This window comes from Nannospalax galili, unplaced genomic scaffold, assembly GCF_000622305.1.
Source record: "Nannospalax galili isolate Female #2095 unplaced genomic scaffold, S.galili_v1.0 scaffold735, whole genome shotgun sequence".
Taxonomy (NCBI): Eukaryota; Metazoa; Chordata; class Mammalia; order Rodentia; family Spalacidae; genus Nannospalax; species Nannospalax galili.
In genome coordinates, this window is record NW_008337053.1 from 764,126 (window position 1) to 775,787 (window position 11,662).

At 42.2% G+C, this 11,662-nt stretch overlaps 1 protein-coding gene across 3 annotated transcripts in view; it reads right to left on the reverse strand.

Moving 5' to 3' along the window:
* The window catches only part of Secisbp2l (SECIS binding protein 2 like), a 54,087-nt gene that overhangs the window by 18,494 nt on the left and 23,931 nt on the right, over positions 1 to 11,662 (reverse strand). For all 3 annotated transcript variants that reach the window (XM_029562943.1, XM_029562944.1, XM_008831786.3), the window contains 6 exons: positions 7,331 to 7,465; positions 4,511 to 4,591; positions 3,467 to 3,634; positions 3,202 to 3,343; positions 2,022 to 2,191; positions 177 to 309 (listed from right to left, as the gene is read on the reverse strand). In XM_029562943.1, coding sequence (XP_029418803.1) covers positions 177 to 309; positions 2,022 to 2,191; positions 3,202 to 3,343; positions 3,467 to 3,634; positions 4,511 to 4,591; positions 7,331 to 7,465 — 829 coding nt within the window. The remainder of the gene's footprint in view (positions 1 to 176; positions 310 to 2,021; positions 2,192 to 3,201; positions 3,344 to 3,466; positions 3,635 to 4,510; positions 4,592 to 7,330; positions 7,466 to 11,662) is intronic.

Below are 11,662 nucleotides of genomic sequence, written 5' to 3' on the forward strand. Positions count from 1 at the left end.
CTACATAACATCTGCCCACCCTCTCAGCCATCTGCTTCCAAAGCATCTTCAAAAGAAACCACCCTCAAAAATAAATTCATACAAAATACAGAGCACATCTTGCACTTCAAAGCACAGCTATGGCAGCTCACCTTCAATGAACCCTCCAGACTGCCGCAAGAGGGACACACCCTTACCTTCCTGGGACACAATCTCCTGTGGCAAACCATCAACAAAATCTAAATGTGTTTCTGTTGGCTCCTCAGATCCCAGAACATTGTGGTCCACAGTTAAACGTCCCTTCTTCTCCTCTCTCTCTTTCAAAATCACCTAAAAATCATTACACCAGTTTTTAATTACTGCTCATTCTTCAACTAGGTACGAATGATTCCAATCTACACTAAAACACAGAATGGTACAGATATGAGGATTTCAGCTGGCTGTGTTATTTGGCAACATAGAAACTGACCAGTAAGAAGTCAATATAATTTCAGGCACTGTAAAGCTGAAAGGAAATGCTGCACAAAACCAAAACGGAGGCCGGTCTGCTAGAGTGACAGCCGAGCACACCAACTGCCTCAGTCTAAATCCTGGATGACCCAACTAGAGTTCCCAGAACACTAAGTTTGGAAACCAGTTCACACAGTGCATCTGTTTACACTTCCCAGCTTTCAGTTACTTAGACATGGAATACCTCATTCTGACCCTCTAATTATAACTGAGTTAACCAAAGCAGATATTATCTTTAATCTTAGGTTAGGGGGATGAGGGTTAAAGTGGGCCTACAACTATACACATAACTAGCACTGAAGTAAATACTAAGATCCAGGGCGGTCTGTCTGAGAGCCAGAATGCTTGTCTGGAATGTGTGAGGTCTTGGGTTAGATCCCCAGCATTGGACAGAGGAGAGGAGGAAGAGAAGAGCAGGGGGGAAAGAAAAAAGAGAGAGAGGGGGAAAGAGGGAAGGAGGGAAAAGAACCAAGAGGAGTGTCCTAGTTTGTTCTCCATTGCTGTGACAAAACACTGACCACTACCAACTTGGGGAGAAAGGGTTTATTTGTCTTACATCTCCCGGGTCACAGTTCATCAGGGAGCCCAAGGTAGGAACTCAGGGCAGGAACCTGGAGGCAGGAGCTGGAGCACAGGCCATGGAGGAACGCTGCTTACTGACTTGCTCCCCTGGCCCCTGCTCAGCCTGCTTTCTTATGCAACACAGGCCCACCTGCCCAGGGGTGGCACCACCCACAGTGGGCTGGGCCCTCCCACATCACTCAACAATCAAAAGATTGCTCTGGAGGCAATTCCCCAATTGAGGCTCCCTCAACCCAGGAGTGTCAAGTTGACACTAAAGCTGCCCAGTAGGAGGAGAAGGAAACAGAGGAAGGAAGAAGGCAGGCAAGGCTGGGGAGATGGCTCAGTGCGTAAAGGGCTTGCTGAGAAAGCACAGTATTCAGTTCCCCCTGAACGCATGTAAATGCCAGGTGTGCGTGATGGCCCATCTGTAACTTCAGGGTATAGAAGGCAGACAGAAGACAGAGCAAGCTGGCTACCTGACTAGCCATAACAGTGAGCTCTGGCTTCAACTGAGAGATCCTTCCTCTAAAAACAAGGTGAAGAGTGGCTGAGGAAGACTCCAATTATGGACCTCAGGGACTACATGCATGTCCAGACATGGATACATACCAACACATGTGCACCCATACATATGCAATCTCTCTCTCTCTCTCTCTCTCTCTCTCTCTCTCTCTCTCAAGAAAAAAAAGGAAAGGAAGAAAGGTCTGGACTGCTGATTCCTAGGGTGGGTCTAATGCTTCAGGATATAGAATGTTCAGCTGTTTCACTTTCTAAATCCTATAGAAAAATTCAGTCTGCAGGGCCTTCTTCCACACAGAAGACAGTCATATATTGGTTTTGATTTAATCAGTCATCATATAGATGTGAATGTGTGAGCACTTTGCCATAACGTGCTGGTTCAAACCACAACTTTGCAAAAGCTTTGAATCCTTGTTACCCTGTAAAATAGACACGTCCACATATGTTACCTTCTTGAGTGCTGTGGGCCGTTTCAGTTTTGCAATTTCCTTCTCTTTTCCTTTTTTCACTTTAGAGGCAGAAATGTCCAGAGAATTAAAGCATGTCAAACAGGGTTGACTTTTGGTTAGAGGTTTCCTGTTAGCAGAGTCTTTCGTGTTAAAAGAAGCTGCAGTGACCACTAAAAACAAGAAGGAAGATTACTTTTACTATTGTAGCCAAATCCACATGCTTTGAAATTTTCCAATGATAAATCTTCGAAAACAAGAGAATCCTCTTCCTGTGAGGAAAACAGACATCATGGTCACAGGTTCTGCAGAGTCCCTCACATCTTGGTTCTTTTTCACAGGCCTTGTCTGGTTTAGGCTCCACCCCAATCTCTGACCACACCCCCCAATAAGCGCTCTTCCACCTAAAAGACAGGAGGTAAGGAGGCAAATCAGCAAGCCCTCGGCCAGCCTGCCTCCCTTGCCTTCCAGCTGAGGTGGCTCACTCTCTTGTCCCAGTCGCTGAATCATCTCCCCAGCCCCTGGTGTCATTCCTGACTCACTTCTACATCCTGCTGTTGGAAACTCTATCAATTCCTTACCATTTTTACAGTCCCTCCCATCCTCTCATTCTTTTCTTCAATTTCCCAGTAGCTTTCTTTGTAATCAATAGCTTTCTTTGTAATCAAAACTTTGCATCTAAAGACTGGTGACAGAAGTCAGTCTCATTTCTAATTGTCAGGAACTCTACTCCTGCCTCAAAGCCCAGTTCAAATTCTGTCTTACATGAAGTCATGTGGTCACACCTTTCTCTTATTGCTCCCTTCTGAGGCTCCTAGAACACACCAGTACCTTTCGTAGGCATTACTATCCCTCACCACTGGACTACAGACCTCTTGAACATATCTATCCTCATCATCTCTATGATCCCAATGGTTCCTGATAGCATGTTCTGCATGGAGAAATTTACATTTGTTTAGAGTAACATTTGCTAAATCGATCAGAATTGTAGGGTTGAAGGTGTAGTTCAGTGGTATGGCGCTTGCTTAGTGTACACAAGACACAAGGCCTTGGGCTTAAGCCCCAGCACTGGGGGAAAAATACATATACAGACACAAACACACACACACACACACACACACACACACAGATTAACAATATCCAAGATAGATTACCAACACCAACAGTTCAGACTGGCCATCACCTGTGTATGACAGAGGTCTGGTGTTAGTGACCTGCCGGGCTTTCATTGCTTGTTGCTGTTTCTCCAGTGCAGCTAACATGTCCCCTAAGTCAAGCTGCACAGGAGTTTTATTCTTTTTTCCAGCTGCCTTTGATAAAGCTTCCTAAAAAGATAGAAAAGAAAACATTTATTGTTTGTGACGTTACAATTACACTCAGCACTCCTGTGCAGCCCACAAAGCCCAGCAGACAAACCATCACAACTGAGTGTAACGATGACCGCACACCTGCAACTTTTTCTGCTCCATACTTATTTCTGAGTATTCTTGAGCAGTGGCAAGGGCGGCAGCTAATGCCTTCTTCTTTTGACTTTTTGCACGTTTAGGAACTGAGGTGGTAATGGGAATTGGAGTCTGAACTATATTGATGGGCGAATTTTCAGGTAAATCATCCAACTATAATAACCAGAAAAAAAACATTTGTTAGTCACTTCATAAAAGTTAAATCGTGCAGGGCGTGGTGGCGCATGCCTTTAATCCCAGTACTGGGGAGGCAGAGGCAGGCGGATCTCTGTGAGTTCAAGGCCAGCCTGGTCTACATAGTGAGTTCCAGGCCAGCTGGGGCTACAGGGAGACCCTGTCTCAAAAAGACCAAAAAAAAAAAAAGTTAAATCGTAAGGAAAGACAACCAGAATCAGGGCTGTTCTGCAGGACACCAGAACTAGACTCATCAGAAGTTGCAACATTATAAAGAACAGAGTGAGGCACGAAGACCATTTTAGAATGGAAAAAAAGGAACAAAACAGCAGGACGTAATAGGTGACGCTTGTCTGGGGAAAACAGTACACTTCTGCAACTACTGGGAAAATTTCTATAGACCATATACTACATGACGTTTAAGTAACAGAACTAGTAACAGAACTGTGGATTTCCTAGGAAAGTATTTTGTTTGTTAAAAAGAAATATCAGGGCTGGTGAGAGGGCTCAGCAGATAAAGGTATCTGTCACTAAGCCTCAAGACCCGATTCAGCCCCTGGGACCCACACAATGGAAGGAGAGAACAGACTCCTGCAAGTTGTGCTCTGACCTCCGTAAGCATGCCGTGGCACATGAGCACCTTCCCCCAACACACACACACACGTTCATTAAAAAATAAGTAAATAAAACTGTAAGAGAGATGTTTTTAAAGGAAGTATTAAAATACACCGAACATACTGTCTCCTGTACGCCACGCTGCCCGTGCCTTTATTCCAGTCTTTAACATTTCTTCTCACTTAGACACAGTTCAAAGGCTGTTGTATTTTTCTAATCATTTTGAAAAGAGTCACTTACTACTTTTGAAGAAAGCTTCTGTTGAATATTCTCATCTTTAGCATTTGCATTATCAGTTAATTCTGGAAATCCATCTTCATCCTGGAATGGTTTCACACTTTCAGTGAAAACAGTTCCGGGACAACTCCTAAGAAAATTTCTGTGTATGCACACGGAGTGCACGTGCATGTGCGTGCGTGTTGTGTGGGTGTGGCTGTGTGTGTGGGTGTGGCTGTGTGTGTGGGTGTGGCTGTGTGTGTGCGTGTGGCTGTATGTGTGGGTGGGTGGGTGTTGCAGGGTGTCAAACCTGGGGCCCTGCCCATGCTAGGTACACACTCTAGCAACTGAGGTACATCCCCAGCCAGGAAAAACTTTTTATGATGCCTGACAGTGCAGAAAAATAGGGAAGTAACAATGTGTAACTGTTGAGTTCATTTAAATTAGTTTTTAAAAGGAAATTTTATTGTTTACATACTAAAATCATTAATTATTCAAGCATGACGTCATATCCACATATACCTACCCTTTAGATTTGGGCACCTACTTTCCCATTTTTATTACTAATTCTACCCTAAGATGGGTAGGTGATGAGAAAAATTCAAACTGGATTTTATCACATTCAGATAACTTGGAAAAGATTTTAATTTATTCCCTGTTGGCCCTATTATACATACAATTTAAAAACGTTTTCTCTTCAGATTAATTTCTTAATTGATATCCTCCTGAAAATTACATCTAATATCTTTAAGTATGGAACCAATTGCATAATTATGAGCCTATAATAAAACTCATATTTATAATAAAACTATTCTTTTCCTGAGATTAAAATTAACTTTTGATAAAGGGAGGAAGTGAATAGAAATAACTATATCAACCATAAAAAATGTTCAATTTCTATAAAACCCACAAACTGTGAAGACAGCCTGATAATTCCAAGATTAATAAAAACTATACATAAAGCCCACAATATCTGGTCAAAGAGTGAAGGCTGTAACAGTTTTAAAATGGCCCTCAGGGCTGGGGAGATGGCTTACTCAGTACAGTGCTTACTTTGCCAGCCCAAGGACCTGATGCAGTCCTAGAACCTATGTTAAAGATGATGGTGGCAGTGCTGAAATCCCAGTGCTGGGGAGGCAGAAACAGGCAGTTCCTGAGGCTCGCTGGCCCCCACCTGGCCTAATCAGTCAGCTCCAAGCCAATGAGATCTTTGCTCAAAAAAATCATGGCTCCTGGGAGACAGCTAATTTTGTCCTCTGGTTTCCACATGTAGGAACCCGTGAGCATGCAACACACACACAGAAAGTAAATAAATAACAACAAACACAGTCTTGAACCCAGGGATGCATGTGGTACTCCCACCTGTCTTCCTAGTAGCTGTGACTACAGTCATGCACCAACACATCCAGATGGCATTTCAGGTTTAGACCAGTTTTATAAATAAACAACAGGCACTGATAGTACAGGTCAATGGCAGGGTGCCTGCTCAGCAAGCATGAGGCCCTGGGTTCATCCTGAGGAAACCCCAGCAAACTCACTCGTGAGACTGAGGTAACACAGCTGTCTTCCCAGGACTGTTGTCAAAAGAGCAGTAAAACTACAATATTAACAGAATATTGTTCATTCTTATGTTCTCAAACAAGAACTTTAACTTCCTAATTCTCAGTTTTGTTTTTTGAGGCAGGGTCTACACTGTAGCCCAAGCTAGCCTTGAACTTAAACTTCAGCCTCCTGAGAGCTGGGAATTACAGGTGTAAGTCACCATACTTAACTCATGATTTCCAAATTTTACTTAAAGTTAATTTAAAAATAAATAGCACAATTCTTAGAACCTGTAATGGCAGAGAAATCTACGTATTTATAAAACTGATGAGCTCTAAAACCGGAAGGATGATGCAGATGACTTTCAAGTCCTTTGGGTTAATTACTAGGCTTACCTAACATACTAATTTCTACCCTCTAACCTCAAGAATTCCAGTTGGTTTATTCATCCATAAACCTACTTTATAAAATCTAAAAGTGAGTTACACAGGTGAAACAAGCAAATTCTTACTCTTTAAGGCCATTCCTAGGGGACTTGTTCTGCTGCCAAGTGCAACCACATTCAGCTATCCTCCCCCCACAGCACCTTGTTACAGTAATGAGCTACTAGCTCGAGCTGGCTAGGGGGATGAACATTAACACTGTGCAATTAAGACGCAAACTGCCTAGCAGAGCCAATAAAATAGTCATTTCTTCTTTCTCCAAGACACTCTTGAAAGGGAGCAGAAATAATTATGTAAATCTCAAAAACCTTACAAATAAATTGAAAAACAATAAAAATTAAGAGAAAAAGTTTCAGACTGAAGTCTACATAAAGTTCTGCATCTATATATTACCTCAAAATGAATGCACGTGACAAAAGTTAAAAACCAAACATTAAGGAAGTTAATGTTAGCCTGTATAAATATAACCAAAACATAAAAACGAGTCAGTACTCCCAAGTAACATAGTCTCATAGTAGAGTAAATGTTAAGGTATAAAAATTCTTCTAATATTTATAATGTATCAGATTAACATCAACAAAAACTTTTTTTTCTATAAGTTTAAAAACGGAATTTGATGGGGCTGGAGAGATGGCTCAGTGGTCTTGCAGAGGACCTGGGTTCGATTTCCGCACCCATATGGTGGCTACAAGCCATCCTTAACTCCAGTTCCAGGGAAATCTGAAGCCCTCTCCTGACCTCCGCTGCATTGCATGACACGGGTGCACTCACATACATGCAGACAATACACTCGTACACATAAAATAAAATAAATAAAATATAAAAAAATAAAAAATAAAAACAGAATTTGAAATAATACCTCAAAATATAAAGACTCGGAATTTGGGTCACTTCTGTGAGGCTGACCAGGGTCTAAATACTTATTATCTTGTTTCTTTTGCAAACTCTGTCTTCTATCTGAAGGCATACTGTGTCCTCGGCATCTGAGTCCAGCCTAAGTAACCCCAAAAGGAAAAGAAAATTTGATTTTTAAGTAAATATTTTATTGAAGTATAGCAAACTTGCCAAAAAGCACACAAAAGTCTATAACTCAATGAATTTTTTAAAGTGCATAATTTATCTTACACAATTAAAACCTGTGATGACAGTAAAACAAATATAAACATGTGACTATTAATGTGAATTACTCACTGCCCCTCCCATAGTTGAATATTTTTATCAGTTTTATTCATAAGAGACAAAAACTAGAGACAAGCCCAGTGTTCTTCGTGGGCAAACTGTTCCACTAACAGAAGACCGCACTGCAGTCCAGTAGCCATCAGTGACCCATAAAGAGTATGGGCTACTGATAAACCCAACAATCTGGGGGATGGCCAGAGAGCCACAGATGAAAAGCCAATCCTGAAAGGGTGTGAACACGTGCATTCACAAACATTCCTGACACAACACCACAGAAGACAGAAGGGTGGATTCTGCAGCAATCACTAGGAAAATATGTAACGAATACCCGCATCTTGACCTTGGACTTTCTGTTCATCTCATAAGTCATCAAGTCTATGGTACCTTGTAGCCCTGGATGGCCTGGAACTCGCTACATAGACCACGCTGGCATCAAACTCAGAGATCCGCCTGCCTCTGCTTCCCAAGTACTGGGACTAAAGGTGTGCACCACCACAGCCAACTCTATAGTACTTGTTTATAGTAACCAAGCAAACAAAGACATTTTACTAATAAATTTGCAAAATATTTAGTTGTCTTAAGGGCAAAGAAAAGATACAGTAAAACATTCTAAGAACCTTAAGGTATTTCAAGTCTCTGAAGTACCCACTGCAGCTGACAGTAAATGACTCTCAGAAGACAATTAAAAGACATGAATACTTCATCTTCCAATCATCTAATGATGCTCATCATCTAACACTTAACAGAATTCGAGGCAGTCATGAAGACTGAGCACTTGAAATCCAGTGCTGGGAGGCAGGGACAAGAGGAGCCCTGGGGCTTGCTGGGAGCCAGCCCAGTCTAATTGGTGAGCTCTAAGCCAGGGAGAGATGCTGCCTCAGAGAAGGTAGAGTGTGTTCCTGAGGATAACACCCAAGCTTTTCTCAGAACTCCACACACATGTGCACACAACCTGCTCATACATATGCACCTGAATACACAGGAACACACACAATTAAAAAAAAAAAAAGATAGGGCTTAGTGGATTGTCACGGGTCACTGAGGTACTGCCTTTGGAAGGTAATACTGGTCCCTTCCAGTGCATTCAAACAAGAACAGGGTATTATAAACATGGACTCTGACCCCTAAGCGCCTCTCTGGCTTTCTATATGTAGTTTCCTCCTCCCACAAATAACACCTGTCACATGCCAGGAGGTCCTCATCAGAGTTTGCACTATGTTGTTTGGACTTCTGGCCTCCAAAATTGTAAATAAAATAATCTTCTTAATAAATTTGGCCTGTCACAGGCATCATGTGACAGTGACAAAAAGCTGGAAAGAAAAGCAGAAATCCAAAATTCTGGAACCGAATTTTCCCCCTCCCTTTCTCATTCCTCCCTCTCTCTTCCTTCCCTCCCCTCCTACCCCTTTCCCTCCTTCCTTCCCTCTCTTTTTCATAGTCTTTAAAGTATGTGTGTTGTATGAGTATGGCATGTGTTTGAGGGTACATGCACCCACATGCATACACAGAGGACAAAGGATGGCGCTGGGTGTCCTGCTCTAGCACGCGCAGTCTTACTCCCTTGAGACAGTGCCTCTCCCTGAGACCTCTTTGGATCTGGGCAAGCGGTCAGCAAGCTGCAGGATCGTCCGACCTCTGTCCCTCCACAGGATCAGGGTTACAGGCCTGAGTAGCCATGTTTGACTTCTATATGGTGCTGGGATTGGATCTCAGCTTCTCATGATTGCACGGCAAGGGCTCAGACCCACTGAGCCATCTCCTCAGCCCTATAACTTGTGATAAGTGAGCTTCTCCTTTAAAAATCTACATCAGTCTGCTTTACCACACATCGAAGTCAAGTCCGAGATAAAAATACTTTAAACACTGTACTATAAAAAAGTAACACAAGAGCTGGTAAGATAGCTCAGCAAGTAAAGGTGCTTGCTGTGCAAGCCTGGCGACCCGAGTTTGATTCCCCTATAAAGATGGAAGAAGAACCAACTCCTCAAATGTCCTCTGACTCCACACTTACATTCACACACACACAATAATATAAACAGAAGTAGTACAAAATACAGGTAGGTAGTTGTGTACTTATCTAAAATATTTTAAAGTCCAGAAAACAATCAAATTGCAAAAGGGCAAATGTTCTGGCTTGAAAAAAAAAAAAAAAAAAAAAAGCCTGAATGTGGAAAAAAAAATCAAACAAATATATACTTAAGAAAAACATTAGGATAACAAAATGTTAATAGAAAAAGGAAAACAAATACAGTCATATTATGGTTCTATTTCTTTGGGAATGAAGAGATACTGTGCTGGATGGCTTTAGTGTCAACTTGACACACCTGGGTTGAGGGAGCCTCAGTCGGGGAATTTCCTCTATTGGACTGGCCTGTGGCCATGTCTGAGGGGCATCTTCTTGATGAGTGATGTGGGAGGGCCCAGCCCACTGTGGGTGGTCCCCCCCCGGGGCGGGTGGGCTTGTTTTGCATAAGAAAGCAGGCTGAGCAGGGGCCAAGGGAGCAAGCCAGTAAGCAGCATTCCTCCGTGGCCTGTGCTCCAGCTCCTGCCTCCAGGTTCCTGCCCTGAGGTCCTACCTTGGGCTCCCGGATGAACTGTGACCTGAGATATGTAAGGTAAATAAACCCTTTCCTCCCCAAGTTGGTAGTGGCCAGAGTATTTTGTCACAGCAATGAAGAAATAAACCAGAACAGTAAATAAACAAATTTGCCAGGTGTGTGGCACACACCAGCCCTTGGGAAGTGAAGGCAGGAGAATCACAAGTTCCAAGATACACAGCCAGTTCCAGGCTAGCCTCAGCTCCATCGCAAGACCCTGTCTCAAAACAAACACAAAATAAATAAACTTACACCCTATGTATGAGACAGAGACAATGTCTTTAAGTCGCTCTTCATCTCAGCACTGTTTCCTTTGATGGACACTGATACAAAGTAAACAAACAACAGAACAGCTAAGACCAAGACCAGGAACTTGACAAGAAGAGCAGCGACAGTCTGAAGAGAAAACCCAGAGTGATGGTAAACAGCTCACGGATTTGTTTAATTTTTATAAACAACTGCTTTTGCTCCTTTGCCTTTTAATCAAAGCTACAGCTGGCTAGCACCAAATCCTTTTAAATTCCATGCTCTTTTAATAAGATGATGCTGTACAGCAGTCTGTTCTGCATGAAATATCTACCATCATCATGACTTCAGCTGTGCCTGATGGCTAAACATCATCACAATGGGCTTAGTTGATGGCTGTGCTCTTTCTTTAAAGAAGGGGCAAGCAGGGTCACTGGACCCTCACTATTTGGCCCTAATCACACATTGTCACCTAGATTTGGGGAGGACTAGAGTATATAATCTGGGGATGGCTAGGAAGAGAAGGCTTGATCCATGCTGGGTAAAGGCTTTCCAGTGTGCATACCTCCAGGTCACTCATATACCCCAGCAACCCCTCTGTCATCTCTGTAAGTGAGCTCAGTAAATTCATCGGTTTTCCAGGAAAACTTTAATTAAACATTGGTTTGACACTAGAGCCTTAAAAGGGGATAAGCATTGCTTAGTAGCCCCAGGAAAAGAATTTTCACAACAGATGGAAAATTTATTTGTTAATGTTATTATGTCTCATAATTATTTAAAAAAAGAAAATGAGAATGTAAAAGATGTTAAAAGGGTATGGGAATGAAGATATTTTCCAAAATAGAAAAAAATGAGAAAGCCCAAGCAAGTGATGAAGGTCTATGCAGGTTTGTTATGATACATAAAGGATGAGACTAAAATAATATACACATAATCTTAAAATTTCTAAGGTCATAGTTTAGTCAACTACTTTAAGGAAAAAAATATATGTCTGGTCAAGATTTATCTCAGAACATTTGGTTTTTGCCCAAGCTTTATCTACATAGCATATGGTAATTAAAAGTACCAGACTGAATGGTGGTGGGTCATCTGGCCTCTTGATCAAGGAAGCTGAGGAGACCCCACCAGATGGACTTGAGCCAGTGTCCAGTCTATAAAGAGGAGGGTCA